The sequence below is a fragment of the Onthophagus taurus genome, chromosome 3, assembly GCF_036711975.1.
Source record: "Onthophagus taurus isolate NC chromosome 3, IU_Otau_3.0, whole genome shotgun sequence".
Lineage (NCBI taxonomy): Eukaryota > Metazoa > Arthropoda > Insecta > Coleoptera > Scarabaeidae > Onthophagus > Onthophagus taurus.
In genome coordinates this window covers 383056-401142 of record NC_091968.1, presented here as the reverse complement: position 1 = coordinate 401142, position 18087 = coordinate 383056, and the positions used below count along the sequence as shown (strand labels likewise).

The window sequence follows — 18087 nt, the reverse complement described above, 5'->3', positions numbered from 1 at the left end:
CATTCAATCTTTTAAATTAAATATCTTGCGAGCGAACAAAATCGAACAATTGCAGCTAACATTTTTTTATTGCTGAAGGTATGGTGCACATAGCATAAGAAAGAAATCTTGCGCCAACGTGCGCCTTAACCAAAAAATTGGCAGTCAAAGATTACTTAATACCTAATTGTGGATTTTATTTATCAAGAAGCAAAAAACAAACAAGTACGCAGATTTAGAGAGTGTCACACAAGAAAATGTGGTAGACTTCAAACAAATGAAGATTTATTTAAAAGACTATTACTGAACCCCGATCCATTTATTTGTAACTTTTATAAAGAATGTTCAGAAAGATATAAAAAGATGAATGAAGACATGAAAAATTTACTTATACTGGACAAATCTCTAGAAGAAAAGGAAGGTAAAGAAGAAGATGATGATGATGAAGAAAGTGAAGAAGAAGACAATAATGATGAAGAAGTAAATATAGAGGAACAAGATTTAGAAAATGAAGAAGACTCACACAAATTGAGATAAATTTTGTTATGTTGGTGAATATAACAAAATATTTTATATTATCTCGAATAATTTGAAATGTATGTGGACTATCTCAGTATCATGGGAAAATTCTACTATAAGTAGGCTGCAAACTTACGTATTATGGTCTCCAATATCACTTCAAATTAAGAGCGATGAGTTTATTCTCGAATAGTTCTTAAAACATTTTTAGTAAAAGCTAAGTAACATTGAGCTATCTAACCAACTAATTCTGCCAATTAATTTTGCCACATTTTTATTAAATTCCATTTCTGATAGGGTAAAAAAATATGGGGCGTTCCATTTAAAATTTTCGACTTTCTTACCATTGAATATGGAGAAACGATAATTCAATTTTTGACCACCCTGTATAAGATACTTTAATACAACAAATGACAATCTGTTTGACAACATCTCAAGAGTAATCGTGCCAATTTAGAGCTTTTTTGAATGAGCGTTGGCTGAGATATAAGGTTTTAAAGAGCATAAAGTAATTTGCCAAAGAAAAACTTAAAAACAAAATAACTCGAAAACGAAAAATGGTAGGTACCAATAACTTTTATCAAAGTCAACTTATTTTGTGGAATATAATTAAAAGGTGCATTAAAAACTATAGCATTCCATTTAAAATAACGAAGTTGTGGTCTACATCCGGTAGACCGGAAGTGGCGGCCATCTTGAAAGTATTTTAGATCGAAAGCTTCGAATGAACAATCCATGTTGTCAAAATTTCAAACCGCTACGAATAGTGGTACCTAAAAAAGTTCTAACGAACCAGTTGCGTGAGACATCCGGTATAGGTCCTCTATAAAACAATTTAGATAGGAATTTGCGATCACGTAATTACACAAAAAAATGTGAAGTAATATACGTCTAATGTTTTGCACAAAATTTTATAGTAATATTCTTCTTTAAAGTCCTAATTTATATGAAAAGAAAATGAGTATGAATTTAAATAAAGTACTGCTTGCGTAGTACCACTTCCGGTTGACGAATTTAATTCAAATTTTGACACAACATTACCCTTTTGGTCTTATAATCATATGCCAAGTTTCATAAAGCTAGCTAATTGCTAACACCAAAATAATATTTTCGATCGGGTTTTCTTACCGCTCGGACCACTGTGCGACGGTTTTTAAAATTATTCAAACCTACAAAAAATATCAAACTGTAAAAAAACCAAAAACACAAGGGCGTTGTAAAATGAACTACAAAACGGATAATAATTTATATTTTATTAAAGAAGAGTTAGGAAGACAAATACAAAAATTGCATGAAAAGAAACAGTATTTTAATCTTAATGATTTACTTAATTTTGCAAGAAATGAATGTGATTTTACTAATGGTAGACCAAAATTACATAAAATTATAAAATCTATGGGATATAGATATAAAAAGATTAGCAATAGAAAAGTGTTAATTGAACAACCACATATAGTTTCAAAAAGAATTACATTTTTAAAGACATACTTGCAATACCTAGAATCCGGAGAGTATACTTTTGTTTTTCTTGACGAAACTTGGATTTACGAAAATGGCACCCAAGTTTATCAATGGGTAAATGAAAATGAAAGATTCGGTATTCCGCAAAGAGCAGAAGGCGAAGGAAAAAGATTTACAATCTTGCACGCAGGCACTTCGTCAGGGTTTTTGCCAAATTGCGATCTCTTGCTCAGTGACAACACGGAGCACAGAGATTATCATAAAAATATGACGTCAATTATTTTTATGGAATGGGTGAAAAATCAATTACTTCCAGCATTAAATAATTTGGGTGCGAAGTGTGCGGTAGTAATGGATAATGCTCCATATCACTCAAAACAAATCGAGAAAGCTCCAAGTTTCTGCACAAAAAAAAAATGATATGAAAAAATGGTTAACTGAACATAGTATACAGTTTGAACCAACCTTAAATAAAAAATCGTTATGGGAAATAATCCGTTATTACAAGCCTCAAATTGAAAAATCCTTTGAAATTGACAAATTAATAAGAGAGCATGGCCATACTGTTCTTCGCCTTCCTCCATACAATTGCCAATATAATCCCATTGAACTATGTTGGGCGTTCTTAAAAACTTATTACAATAAACATGTTCAGTCCAGCTCGGAGAAAAAGATCTGTCGTGTCAAGGAGACTTGGCAAAAAGCTCTTGGTCATTACACTCCGGAGATGTGGGCAAACACTGTGAAGAACTAATTAAAAAAGATTGGACAACATTAATGGGAAATTCATTAATAACTGATTTACCTCCTGTAGTCTATACAAGAAAGAATCTGTATAAAAAATGACACAATCCGCACTGTAGGGTTTTTAGGTATACCTATTTAAACTTATTCATCCAGATGTCAGGTTAGAAGTTTAGTGAAAAGTGGTTTTGTTGAATTTTGTTGTTCAAAAAGGTATCTCTTTGATAAACGGTTATTAGGTGTAATTATTACAGATCATTTTAAAAAGAAAGCATTGAGCTTTAATTTAGAATAAGTCTCATTCCTTAATTTCAATAAATACGGCTTCCAGGAATTTTTAAATTAACATCTTTTTTGACACTTTTAGGTTATACGAAAATGTAAGTTTTATTTCAACATTTTTTTTCTCAATATTTTTCCAATCCAACCTAACAATTATTATACATCATTTTAAAAAGAAAGCTTTGAGCTTTAATTTAAAATAAGTCTCATTCCTTGTTTCAATAAATACGGCTTCCAGGAATTTTTAAATTAACATCTTTTTTGACACTTTTAGGTTATACGGAAATATAAGTTTTATTTCAACATTTTTTTTCTCAATATTTTTCCAATCCAACCCAACTATTATTATACATCATTTTAAAGAGAAAGCTTTGAGCTTTAATTTAGAATAAGTCTCATTCCTTAATTTCAATAAATACGGCTTCCAGGAATTTTTAAATTAACATCTTTTTTGACACTTTTAGGTTATACGAAAATGTAAGTTTTATTTCAACATTTTTTTTCTCAATATTTTTCCAATCCAACCCAACAATTATTATACATCATTTTAAAAAGAAAGCTTTGAGCTTTAATTTAGAATAAGTCTCATTCCTTAATTTCAATAAATACGGCTTCCAGGAATTTTTAAATTAACATCTTTTTTGACATTTTTAGGTTATACGAAAATGTAAGTTTTATTTCAACATTTTTTTTCTCAATATTTTTCCAATCCAACCCAACAATTATTATACATCATTTTAAAAAGAAAGCTTTGAGCTTTAATTTAAAATAAGTCTCATTCCTTATTTCAATAAATACGGCTTCCAGGAATTTTTAAATTAACATCTTTTTTGACACTTTTAGGTTATACGAAAATGTAAGTTTTATTTCAACATTTTTTTTCTCAATATTTTTCCAATCCAACCCAACTATTATTATACATCATTTTAAAGAGAAAGCTTTGAGCTTTAATTTAGAATAAGTCTCATTCCTTAATTTCAATAAATACGGCTTCCAGGAATTTTTAAATTAACATCTTTTTTGACACTTTTAGGTTACACGAAAATGTAAGTTTTATTTCAACATTTTTTTTCTCAATATTTTTCCAATCCAATCCAACTATTATTATACATCATTTTAAAGAGAAAGCTTTGAGCTTTAATTTAGAATAAGTCTCATTCCTTAATTTCAATAAATACGGCTTCCAGGAATTTTTAAATTAACATCTTTTTTGACACTTTTAGGTTATACGAAAATGTAAGTTTTATTTCAACATTTTTTTTCTCAATATTTTTCCAATCCAACCCAACTATTATTATACATCATTTTAAAGAGAAAGCTTTGAGCTTTAATTTAGAATAAGTCTCATTCCTTAATTTCAATAAATACGGCTTCCAGGAATTTTTAAATTAACATCTTTTTTGACACTTTTAGGTTACACGAAAATGTAAGTTTTATTTCAACATTTTTTTTCTCAATATTTTTCCAATCCAATCCAACTATTATTATACATCATTTTAAAGAGAAAGCTTTGAGCTTTAATTTAGAATAAGTCTCATTCCTTAATTTCAATAAATACGGCTTCCAGGAATTTTTAAATTAACATCTTTTTTGACACTTTTAGGTTATACGAAAATGTAAGTTTTATTTCAACATTTTTTTTCTCAATATTTTTCCAATCCAACCCAACAATTATTATACATCATTTTAAAAAGAAAGCTTTGAGCTTTAATTTAGAATAAGTCTCATTCCTTAATTTCAATAAATACGGCTTCCAGGAATTTTTAAATTAGTATCTTTTTTGATACTTAGATTATGCGAAAATGTTAGTTTTTGCTCAATATGTTTTTTCTCAATATTCTATCAGATTTTGCTAATTTCTGATAAATAAATATTCAAATTTACTGCGTCCACGAAAATGTTGTAGCGTAAGTTCAAAAGAAAGAGGAAGTTGCGAAAATTGTTCTGCCAAAGCTAGACCCCACTCAAAATGTACTTTGTGCAATGTTTATTTATGTTGTAATGAAAGTAAAACTGTTTTTGTATACTGAAAATATATTTTAATGCTTGACGGTACTCTCAAGTATCATTATCCCCCTGGAATGTATTTTGATAGCGTTTCAATTCTGCCACAAAGTTTCAAAATTTTTGACTTCTTGGGACACAAAGGGTTAATATATTGCTCACGAGTTTTAATTTCAAAACGTAGATATTAGCCAAGTGACGAGAGATTAGTGGCTTCGTCTTTAAAGTAACAATCAGTGACAACTTCGTTTAGAATATACACAACCTTACTTATTATTTAGTGGAAAATATTATAAAGCGTGGTCATAGAACATGGTATCTAGGGTGGTACAGACCGTTTTTTATAAAAATTTGGCAATGACAATTGATTTAAATAAAAACAGATTATAGCTTTAAAATGATCTTTGTTCCATCGTTATATCTCAATTCGTTGTTGAGATACAATTTTTTTAACTTCTATTATTCGAAATTAAGCTTAAAAAGTCATCATACACTAAATACTCATAAAATTAGCTTTAAAATGTTCTTTGTTTCATCGTTAAATCCAAGTTCACTCTGTATATTTCACGCTGTATACGTATTTCTATTATCTACATAATTCCCTGAAATAGATCAATAAAACGAAAACACCACATTGTTAATGAACTTAATAACCAATTTACAACTGACCGTAAAAGGTGAACATCGAAACGAATAATGAAGAAAAATATAATATTTGTTAACCGAAATTCCGGATTAAAACATTTAAAACCGATATTGATTTTAAATACATTAATGGGCCAATTAAATCCAATCGATTCGAACGTTTATAAATTTAAATTTTCGAAATTGTATCGAATGTATTCGGTTTTAACTTTGTCTATAACGATCGGATTGTGTTTAAAAGCGATGTATGCAGACGCCAGTCATCGAAATTTTCTTCAAACAACCGTTAAAGTGATGTTTTATATGGAAAAAACGATTTTTACAATTGCTTCAAGTTACAGTATTCTCAATAAAGTTTTTATTAATTATGGAAAGATAGAAGAAATAATAACAAAAATTAACGAATTAAACGGTCTTTTTGAGGAGATTAAAATAAAAATAAATCAACGTAAACGTTTTTTAACATCAATTATTATTCAACACGTTATTTTTATTTTTATAACGATTTTTAACGTTGTTTGGTATGAATATTTTCGTGTTGATTTCTTGAAGCATCACTTTATCGAGTATTTAGAGTATTATCAATCGTTTTTAACGTACTTGCTAATATCTAATATATTAAAAGAGGTTAAAATTCGTTTAAAGATGATCAACGATGGGTTATTAACGATTTGGGAACAGAAAGATTTAAATGAATTATCGAGAAAAATTCTGGTGTTAAATAAATCTTATGGATTAATGACTCAAGTTATCGATTTATTTAACGATGTCTTTGGCTGGGAAATTTTAATTACTTTTATTGACACCTTAATCAGTTTATTATCGTCTTTTAACATCTTAACCATTTTTGCCCCCAAAAAAAGCGAATATTTTGGAAACAAGAATATAAAAGTTGTTTTATTCGTGTTTGCGATTTTGGATTACACGATTTTATTAATTGTAAATAATAAATTTAACTTTAGAGGTTGGAAAAAAGTTATTTTAATCTTTTCAGGTTAATTTGGTGGTTATAGCAAAACATTCGAGACATGTTCAACGAGAAATAAAAAGAACGGCGACGATTTGTTTTAAAAATCTTCAAAACGATGCGTTGTTGATGAACGGTAATACAATCAGGAAGAGATTAATATATTTATCCGAAGAGTCTACGCTTAGATGTCCGGAAATAACAGCAGCAGATTTTTTTACGGTTGATTTTACAATGATTTTTTTATTGTTAACTACAATCACCACGTATGTTGTAGTTTTGATACAATTCAATTTATAATTAATAACTAAGGTATAGGTCGATTTTGAAAAGATTAAACTTGCTTTTTAAAACTGCTCTTTTTTTATATTTATTATTATATCTCAATTAGTTTTAGAGGTACTCGAAGATTAATTACCGTAACATTTTTATGTTTAATGTTATCCAAGGTTGTATTCAAAAATTCATAAGTATGAAAATTAAATATTGGAAAAAGACATCTTCGGATCATTTAATAATTGTTGTGGACTGTATATAGTTGAATGAAAAGCTTCTATTTTTGTTTTAATTTATTTTGTTTAACACAAATATAATGCTTGGAAGCGTCCGTCATCGCTGCTCGTAACGGACTGATCCCTTTTCGCGGGTAACAACTCGACACGTGTGTCCCTTCGATCGCTCACTAACGACATCTATGAACGAGAGTCGCAACATAACTCCCGCCTTGAAAGAGTTATCTTTCAACTCAAAAAACAACACATAAAGAAGCTTAAGAAAATATAATATATAAAGTCAGTTACTGTCCTTCTATTGGTAAAACACAAACTCGATGTAGATACACTTCTAGACACAGCTCCACCTGAAGTATGGATCTTCACCACACGAATCTTTTCGTCTGGACCAGGATGGAGTTCTTCTATTCTTCCTGTTTTCCACTGCATTGGGGGGAGGTTGTCATCTTTAAGCAGAACCATACTTCCAATTTTGACAAGATCTTCTCGGTAGAATCTCCACTTCGTCCTTTGTTGTAGAGCATGCAAATACTTCAATGACCACCTTTTCCAAAATGATTGGTGTAATTTTTGGAGTTGTTTGTAATTTGCTAATCGGTTAGCAGGAATTTCTGAAACATCTACTTCAGGAACTGCCAATAAGGCCGCGCCAATCAAAAAATGTCCTGGAGTCAATAATTCCAAATCTTGAGGGTCAGAGGATAAAGGAAGTAAAGGTCTTGAGTTTAGGATTGACTCAATTTGGATTAAAACTGTGGAAAAGGTCTCATAGGTTAGTCTTTCATCACCAATTGTTCTCATTAAATGATACTTAACCCGTTTAACCGCAGCTTCCCAAATCCCACCAAAGTGAGGGCTTCTTGCGGGAATGAAGTGCCAAATGACCCCTTTGTCACGAAAATAATTTGAAATATCAGGATCCTTAGCTAGATCTTCTAAATTAGTATACATTACACTCTTAGCCCCTTTAAAATTAGTAGCTTTATCGGAATATAAGCATCTGCACAAACCTCGTCTACTTTAAATGCATTCAGAAATGTGTCAGATGTCAAATCAGTTACCAACTCTAAATGTAATGCCTTCGTAGCCAAACAAACAAAAAAACAAACGTAAGACTTAATAAACCTTCGTTTTCTTAATTTACCATCCTTGATTAGTATAGGACCGGCATAATCCACACCTACATTTGCAAATGGTCGTACTGGTGTTGTTCGTTGTTTGGGCAACATACCCATCTTTGGAAAAATGAATCCAGGTTTTACTCGAAAACAAATTGTGCATGAACGTAATATCTTTTTAATCACATTTTTTCCGTTTATAGGCCAATGTTCAAGTCTTATAATCGAAAGAAGAGTTTGAACGCCAGCATGTAAATTTTCCAGATGTTTATGTCGAATGATTAATTCAGTTAACTTGTGTTTAGAGGGTAAAATTATTTGGTGTTTACGTGAAAATGTTAAATCAGTGTTTGCCAATATACCACCCACTCTCAAAAGACCATCTTCGTCTAAGAATGGATCTAAAGTTTTCAACTTACTGGTCAGTTTAATTCTCTTGGCCTTTAAATTGGATATATCCTCGTTAAATTCTTGTTCTTGAGCCAATTTGACCAATAATCTTTTACTCTTCTCCAATTCTGAATTTTTTCGAATTTGTTTTCCAATGAGATTAAATGTCGCTTTGCAATATCATAGGATTCACCTAAAATTTGAGGATTGTCCTTCAATGGCAACGAAACTTGAAAACAAGCATCCGTCTCTCTTTGATAAGTGTTACGAAAGTGAGTCTCAACCTCCAAGTCTTCAGGAAATAAATGGTTAACCTTCGGTGATTCCTCGATTTCCTAAAATCTTTCCAAAGGTTTCAATAATGCAGTATTCTCATTAATGGTTTTACGAGTGATCAGAAAACAAGAGTTACAATTCAACGAAAATGGGATATTCCCTGCTATTATCCAACCCAGTTTTGTTTTTTGAAGTATGGGTCCTTCATTTCCATTCAATTTGATTTGTCCTATTGACAGTAGTTCAAAGAAAACTGAAGCACCTAGCAAAATATCTACGCTGTTGGGTTTATGAAAATCAGGATCAGCGAGTTGAAATTTTTCAGGAATTTGTAATAGCTCCTTATCAATTTTTTGTTGTGGTAACTTATCCGTAATTTTATCAATTATTAAAAATGACAATTTTTTGTTAAAATGCTTGTTTAATGAATAAATATCTGTCTGTGTTCTAGTAGTTGCATTAAAGTTCGATTGATTAACTCCGTTAATGGATGCTAAAACCTTAGTTTTTTGTAAATTCAATTTAGATGCAAGTTCAGTGGTAATAAAATTTGATTGTGAACAGGAGTCTACTAAAGCCCGACATCTGATTAAATTTCCCATTGCATTTTTTACCCATAATAGAGCTGTAGGCAATAAAACATATTCATTGTTATTGTTCATCGTATGTGCAGATACCACACTTGTCGTTGGAGGATTAGAAGAACGTGCAGTAGAAAAGTTACCTTTTTCAAAATGCAACAAGGTATTATGAGCATTGTCACGTTTCTTACAATTACCTAGTTTACAGTTTCCGTGTATATGACCGGGTTTAAGGCAATTGATGCAAAGTTTAAAATTCTTGACCTTTTCGAGGCGTTGTTTCGGCGTCAAATCCAAAAATGTTTTACATTGGTACAATGCGTGGCTTTCGTCGCATAACCTACATTTCGGTTTATTTATAACGAGACAAGATACTGTGTTGGATTTGTTATCTTTTCTTTCTACTGATTCAAGAATCATGCACTGCGAAGACAAAAAGTCAAACAACTGTTTGAGGTCTGGTATTGCATTGGTTTTAATAGAACTTTCCCATGCTCGCTTAGTTTTTGTATCGATTTTATTTGAAATTAAGTGAATTAGTAAGGTGTCCCAATATTCCGTTGGTTGACCTAAAGTTTTTAACGATCTGATGTGTTTTTGAAAATGGTCAATTAATTTTCGCAAGTGTACGTGAGATTCGCGCTGAACTGGTGAATACTCGTATAATTCTCTAATATGTGCTTGTACGATAATCCGTTTGTTTTCAAATCGGTTTTTTAACAGCTCTATAGCTACGGTATAATTATTATCAGATGCCTCCAAAGAGTCTATAACATAAGACGCTTCACCTTTTAGACACGATCTGAGATAATAAAACTTTTGTGTTTTATTCAAATCATCGTTTTCATGGATTAATGCATTGAACGCATCGATAAACGGTAGCCATTTTTCATAATGACCGTTAAATTCTGGAAGGGTGATCTTTGGTAATTTGACATTTAATTTATTGCTGGTTGAATTATCATTGCTACTAGTTGGGGTAGAAATTCTAGGGGTATCCAATTGTGTTATCCAACCTAACCTTTAATTCGTCTGGTTTTTGGTTTGCTTGGTTGATTAAAAATGTTTCGAATCCCGTTATTTTGGATTTTATAAGAGTTCGTTTTTTGAGTAAATCTTCCATTGTGATGAAAGACTGGTAAGGAAAGAAAGAAAAAGGACTGACCTTGACCGGCTCGAATGCTGCGGCTATGGCGCCAAATGTTCGTTAAAAATGATGATGTAATAACCAATTTCTTCGGAAAACTGCTCCCGTATCCGGCTCGAAGGACCAAAATGTTGTGGACTGTATATAGTTGAATGAAAAGCTTCTATTTTTGTTTTAATTTATTTTGTTTAACACAAATATAATGCTTGGAAGCGTCAGTCATCGCTGCTCGTAACGGACTGATCCCTTTTCGCGGGTAACAACTCGACACGTGTGTCCCTTCGATCGCTCACTAACGACATCTATGAACGAGAGTCGCAACAATAATAAAGACATTTGCTTTAAATTGCTTTTTATTTCATGAATTCAGCGTTTACGAAGGGCATGGTGGAAGCTGAATCCAAAGAAGTGTCACCTCTTTCAAAAGTAAATCCAGTACCTGGGGCATATCTCTAGTCAAGGAGTTGTGGTGGATAAAGATAAAGTGAACACCGTCCAAGAATGGCAAGTACCTAGCAACAAGCACGGGTTACGAAGTTTCCTCGGCCTATGTACCTACTACAGGCGATATGTACTAGGTTTTGCCAATATCGCAAAGCCTCTGACGAAACTGACGATCAGGAAGCAGATCGCCGGTATCAGTGGGGAAAAGACTACCAAGAAGCATTCGAACACCTCAAAGTTTATACTAGACACGGATGCTAGCAATGTAGGCCTGGGGGCGGTCTTGTCTCAAATCCAAGGCGGTCAGGAAAAGGTGATAGGATACTTCTGCAAGACTCTATCGAAACCTGAACGTAACTACTGTGTAACTCCTAACGTTATAAAGGTTATAAAGGCAGTAGAACATTTCTACAAATATCTCTACGGTCGTAAATTTCTGCTAAGGACAGACCACGCTGCGCTTACATGGCAGCTCCAGTTCAAAAATTCCGAAGGTCAGGTTGCGAGATGGATTGAGAGACTCCAAGAGTTCGACTTTGATATAGAGCATCGAGTGGGCCGTGTACATTGCAACGTTGATACCCGATCAAGAAGACCATGTCTGTAGACTGCAATCATTACCAACGAACAGAATGGAAGAAAGCTCAAGTCTGCACGACATCTGTCGTAAATGACCACTGGAATGCAAAGGGCGTGAAGACCGACCAAGGTCACGACCACATTCTAAAATTGATTATCGAATGGAAAAGGCAGAACCGCAGACCAACTTGGGGTGAGGTTGCTAAGAACTCACCGTCTGTGAAGACATATTGGGCGCAATGGAATTCTTTGGTACTGACTGACGGATTTCTGCAACGACTACTTGAAGATCCAGATGGTGGCGACGTAAGGAATCAAATTGTTATTCTTGTTGCAGAGTTTCGGAAGTTCTAACGGAAATCCATAATGTTGTTGGCTCAGAATATCAGCCACTTAGCCATCCCGAAGATTGAGTGTGGGCTGGATGGTTTAGACTAGCAAGTTGTCCTCAGTATGTTGAAAGTCACGTTTGGGCCAACAGTAAATGAAATTATGCTATGCTGCTGTAATTACCAACGATCAATGATAAAAAAAAGTGTGCTATTACAATGTAGGGACGGATCATCCTGTAGATTTCGTCACAGCAAACCTAAAAGCTCATGGTTTTAGAGAGGGGAATGTAACAGAGCAGATGTTCGGTGCAATTGTTGATTCGGAATTTTGGGGTGACGTATTTTGACAGTATTTTTAAAAAAATAAATGGCAGTACCGTTTTGTCTTAAAATAAAATAATTACCAACTGTCAACGTTTACAAACTGAGACCAAACTGTTGGCAACATTTCTGGTGAACGCAACCCTAACTTCAATCGTATGATTTTTCCGTTAGCAATCGCAAACGGTGTTTGGTGTTTGTGTCATCTTAAATTTAAAATCAACAGAAAAGAATGGCAGAAGCCCGAAATTATTTATTTAATGGGTTAGTGTATACTATCTTTGAAAATGAAGAATTTCATGATAAATTGAGCGGTATGTACCTATAAATTAATTAAAATTGTAAATAAATGTCATTAAAGCGTCATCTGTTGTTATCAAACCATATGTCTATAGAAAAATTGGCCGTTCACCAAATCACCAACGCAATCGTAACCCGTTTGCGTTTGCCAACGTAAACGGAATTCTCTAGTGAACGCGCCCAATAAAGATTATATTGTGTTCAAATATAAATAACAATAAAAGAAAATGTTACAATATCTATAACAATCAAAAATTCCAAGTTGGGACCTCAATATACAATGCACCTAAAATGGAAATTTATTGCATTTGACGCGCACTGTATATAGTTAATAAGTTTTCTTTAAGTGAATATCAATTTTTTACTAATTGCTTCATATACAGGGTGTCTCACGTAACTGGTTCGTTAGAACTTTTTTAGGTTCCACTATTCATAGAGGTTTGAAATTTTGGTAGCATAGGTTGTTCATTCTAAACTCATTTAATCTAAAATATTTTCAAAATGGCCACCACATCCGGTCTGCCGGAAGTAGACCACAACTTCGTTATTTTAAATGGAATGCTATAGTTTTTATTACACCTTTCAATTATACATAAAAAAATATGTTGACTTTGATAAAAGTTGTTGGTACCTACCATTTTTTGTTTTCGAGTTATTTTGATTTTAAGCTTTTTTTGGCAAATTTCACCATGCTCTTTAAAAGCCTATATCTCAGTTAACGTTCATTAAAAAAACCTCTAAATTGGCACGATTACTCTTCAGATGTTGCCAAATAGATTGTCATTTCTTGTATCAGAGTATCTTATACAGGCTGGTCAAAAATTGAATTACCGTTTCTCCATATTCAATGGCTAGAAAGTCAAAAATTTTAAATGGAATACCCCGTATTTTTTTACCCTATCAGAAAGGGAATTTAATTCTCTACAAATTATCTATAAACATTCCTATACCTATTTATTGTAGTTTCCCTGATATTGGGACATTAATCAAAGCATGCACGGAATGCGGGAAAACGTTTGATTTTTTTATTAGAAGGAAATAGAATTTTGACAGTTTTTGGTCCATATTTGTATTATTGTTGTTGTTACTTACTTTTGATCACGAGTGAAAGTCATTGTATATCATGGCAAATTATTCCAACGCCGATATTTTAAATTTCTTTTATATTCATGGCAATGGCCTCCACGATCTCCAGATTTAACACCATTGGATTTTTATTTGTGGGGTCACTTAAAAAATCAAGTGTATAATTCACCGATCAACACACGACAAGAGTTGCGTGATAAAGTGATGCGTGCACTACGTACTATTGATGGCGACCAACTTCTACGGGCCACAACCGTAGAAGTCGAAAGAAGAGTTGAAAAATGTTTAATGGTGAATGGTCAGCATATCGAACAGTTTTAATTTTTTTATAATTTTAAGTTTTTGTTTTTTTATATGTTATTCATTCTAATTTCTGTTATTAAATTGTTGTTTTTCATTGTTTCATTTATTCTTTTTGCTGTTGGTTATTTTTGGTAAATAAAAGCGAGCAAGCTAAAGGTTAGTCAACCATAGTTAATTGTAGAAATAATACCAATAATAATTTAAATAAATTAAACGATGAACTGTCAAAATGTCTTAGCTTGCTAACAAAAACACAAACGGGCTTTGGGATTTTATGTCTGATTTTGATTAATTTTCCAATATCAGGAAAACTACAATAAATAGGTATAGGAATGTTTATAGATAATTTGTAGAGAATTAAATTCCCTTTCTGATAGGGTAAAGAAATATGAGGTGTTTCATTTAAAATTTTCGACTTTCTCGCAATTGAATATTGAGAAACGATAATTCTATTTTTGACCAGCCTGTATAAGATTCTCTGATACAACAAATGACAATCTATTTGGCAGCATCTGTAGAGTAGTCGTGCCAATGCAGAGCTTTTTTGAATGATCGTTAGCTGAGATATGGGCTTTTAAAGACCATGGTGAAATTTGTCAAAAAACACTTAAAATCAAAATAACTCGAAAACAAAAAACGCTAGGTACCAACAACTTTTATCAAAGTCAACATATTTTTTTACGTATAATTGAAAGGTGTAATAAAAACATTTAAAATAACGAAGTTGTGGTCTACTTCCGGTAGACCGGAAGGGGTGGCCACCTTGAAAATATTTTAGATCGAAAGTTTAGAATGAACAACCCATGCTACCAAAATTTCAAACCACTACGAATAGTGGAACCTTAAAGAGTTCTAACGAACCAGTTACGTGAGACACCCTGTATATGTAATTCACCAATGAACATCTAAATTGAAATCACTTTACATACACCATTAACTTAACCGACCTCAATCTATCACATTAATTTACTTGTCCATTGAACGTTAAATAGAATCGATCAAAATGTACGAAAAGCATTTAACTTTATTAATTTTCATAAATTGTTTATTAGCCCTTTATCCATGGCACAGTTTTAAAACATTTAAAAAATTGAAATTACCATCTTTAATATACGTCATATTCGGATTTTTGGTTACACTCTTTGTAAGTTACCTTCATATGGAAGAGCGAACGAGGGATATGTTATTTTTAAGTCATTTTGAGATTATCGACTTGTTTTGTATGGTTTCTTTGTGCTTTTTAAACGTTTTTGATATACTTCATATAAATGTATGGAATTTTAAGAAATTAAAGACGTTTATTAAAAATTTTGAAAAAATAGAGAAGCACTTGAATGGAGATTTAAAACGTTATAAAAAAAATAATTGCTTCATTATAAAATATGGACTTTTAGATGTGTTTTTACCACTTTTGGGTTTGATTGGGCATTTATACGTTTCGACTTCGTTTCCGGTGATGTTTATAACTTTGGAAACTTTGCAACGTTACCAAGTATTGTTTATCGTTTTGTTAATGAAAAGACTGATTAATGTTATAAGTAATTTTTACGAAGATCTTGAGTTAATTATGGGTAATAGTTTTAAGTTGGTTGTAAATAAAAAGAAATCTTTAAAAGAATTTTCTTTGTTAACTAAAAAGGTTTTATTAACCAACGATGACTTATACGAACAAATTTTTTTGTTTAACGATATTTTCGGTTGGACGATTTTGTTTATAATGTTTAACGTAATTGCCAGTTACTTGATGTTTCTTAAAAACGCTTTAATATTTACGTATTTAATGCCTGGACAGGATATAACGTTAACTTTAATCTCTTGGTGTTGTTATCAATTGGTATAAAATGCATTGGAATAATGTTATTATTTTTAAAATTAATTAAATCTAATTTTTAGGTTATGGTTATAATGTTAGCATCGAAAGCTCGCACAACTCATAAAATTATCAAACGTTTTGGTAGCTTAATTTGTTCTATTCGAAATGAATCTTACTTTAAAAGTGATCCCCGATTAGATTGGGACTTGAAATTGTTATCCTCAAAGTGTATGCTATTTAACATACGTTTCTCAGCCGTTAATTTCTTCGAGATAGATTACAAGTGGATTTTTTTATTGTTTAATATTATTGCGACTTATTTAATGTTGATTCTGCAATATTTCCAAAAAGAATTCGATTTGATCATGTTTGGTAGTTCACGTTTCCTGTCAAATAATTCAGGTACAATTAGGCATTAATTACAAAATTAAAGTATTGATAATAATCGTGTAGAAAATAAAAAAAAAATTTTGTCAGGTGTGGGGTTCGAACCCACGCTCCCGTTTGGGAACCAGAGCTTAAATCTGGCGCCTTAGACCGCTCGGCCAACCTGACACATACGTATTATCAAAAATATTAATCAATTAAGTTTAGGTTTATTATTAGGCTCACTTCGCTCATATAATTCAATATCCTACAAAATAATATATTTTTTGTAATTCGCGACAGTAACGAAAGCTCTAACAGTACTCAAACGGGTGCTGTAATGAGACTCCTTACAGCATCCGATGCTGTAATGAGATTTTAGTAACATTTTATGGAACTAGTTCAAGTTGGTGACATTGGGTCATTAATTTTTCTAGTTGTCAATGTGACAATTTTTGTCTATGGATGTTTAAACACGTCCTCATGGTGTGCAATCTTACTACTATAAAAATGTAGACCGAGATTTAGAATCCACTGGATGACGTTGTAAACTGAATTTGCAGCAATCTGCATTATCTACACAAACAAAGCGCTTGTAACTATAGAAAAATTTATGTATAACGTCAAACTCACAATCAGAGGTGAAAGCAAACGTCACATTTTTGTTTTGTCGTTTAGTGTAATAATTGGTGATAACCCCCTTGTATAAGCAAATTTTCTTCCTTACGTTCTTTTGGTTTAGTGTTTTATATCCTTTAGTTAAGTATTTAAATAAGTTAGGGCCACTTTTACCACCTCTTGATAAGTTTATCCAATAGATAAATTGGCGCTTTTTGCCAATGAGAGCAATATACGTTAAAAATTATGAATATTATCTTGGAAAAACTTTAAATTCATATTTTTTCCTATTTATTTGGAAAATGCACTTCACCTCTTCAAAATAAAGTAATGGTATAAACCGGTAGAGACATATATTTAAATTTCGCGCTTTAACCTAATTAGTTCCCTCACAATCCCCTTGGGAGCGTTTGTACCAAAAAATAGTGGGGAGATGACCTTCTATAATATATATAAATTACATAATATATATAAATTTTTCTATGCACGTCCTTAGCATCGAATACAAGGTCCACAATGATGAGGACATTGAACACTGAGCAATTTCTCTTATTTTGGGAGTTGTACAGGATGTCCCGTTAAGCGTACGGAGCGGCTGTATCTCTAGAACGGTGAGGCCTAGAGGTTTGGGAAAAAAATCCTTATAAGCAAAGTGACCAAGAGAAATAGCTTGAAATTATTTTGAAGTTCGTAATTCGACCGCTAGGGGCCGTAACTGCCATTGAGAAACATAAAGTTCCCGCTATCTCAGAAACTTAGACGATGAGCTATAACTTTGACAACATCATTTAATAGCTTGGATAATACTGCATCGCTTTTGTTTTGCGATATTTCTCATATATGTCATAATAGGGGAGGGGAAGGCCAATGCGTTTTCATATGTTTTCATTTTAATATCTCCGCATCTCGATATCGCACAAATCACATAACCATGGTAACTGTAAACATGTCATTTACTAACGCAGAAGCGTATGATGGAGCGTATGATGATTTATTTTCAATGTTTCGAATACGATCCAACTGCATGGCATAAATGAGCAATGCAATTACGACAAAGAAAGACATTTTTCTCTAGAAGTGTTTTTAAGATTGACTTAGCGATTACGGAAAACTGGCAACGTGTAGTCCATTCAGACATCTCTATGAATTCGTAAATCATATTGGTGCGCAATGTGATCCCACATAATCTGGGAACTCCGAAAACAATTGTCCACAAGAGTTCTCAAGAGAATAATATCTCCACCACGTTGTTACATCAGGCCTTAACAGATACCGATTATGATAACAGATTGAACTATTA

General features: G+C 32.3%; 1 protein-coding gene, 1 long non-coding RNA gene and 1 other non-coding gene across 3 annotated transcripts; all 3 read right to left on the bottom strand.

Moving 5' to 3' along the window:
* Positions 1–1732: 1732 nt before the first annotated feature.
* On the bottom strand, positions 1733–2764 carry LOC139429366 (uncharacterized). Its single transcript, XR_011640013.1, has 2 exons — positions 2425–2764; positions 1733–2360 (listed from the first exon to the last, which is right to left on the bottom strand). It is a non-coding gene; the product is annotated as an uncharacterized lncRNA (long non-coding RNA).
* A 4446-nt stretch (positions 2765–7210) lies between these two features.
* LOC111425114 (uncharacterized) lies at positions 7211–8064 on the bottom strand. The gene is made up of 2 exons (XM_071194963.1): positions 7402–8064; positions 7211–7324 (listed from the first exon to the last, which is right to left on the bottom strand). The coding sequence occupies exons 1-2, from the start codon at positions 8062–8064 to the stop codon at positions 7211–7213; spliced, it is 777 nt and encodes a 258-aa protein (XP_071051064.1).
* An 8210-nt stretch (positions 8065–16274) lies between these two features.
* Positions 16275–16358, bottom strand: TRNAL-UAA (transfer RNA leucine (anticodon UAA)). The gene has a single exon. It is a non-coding gene; the product is annotated as a tRNA-Leu (tRNA).
* Positions 16359–18087: the final 1729 nt, after the last annotated feature.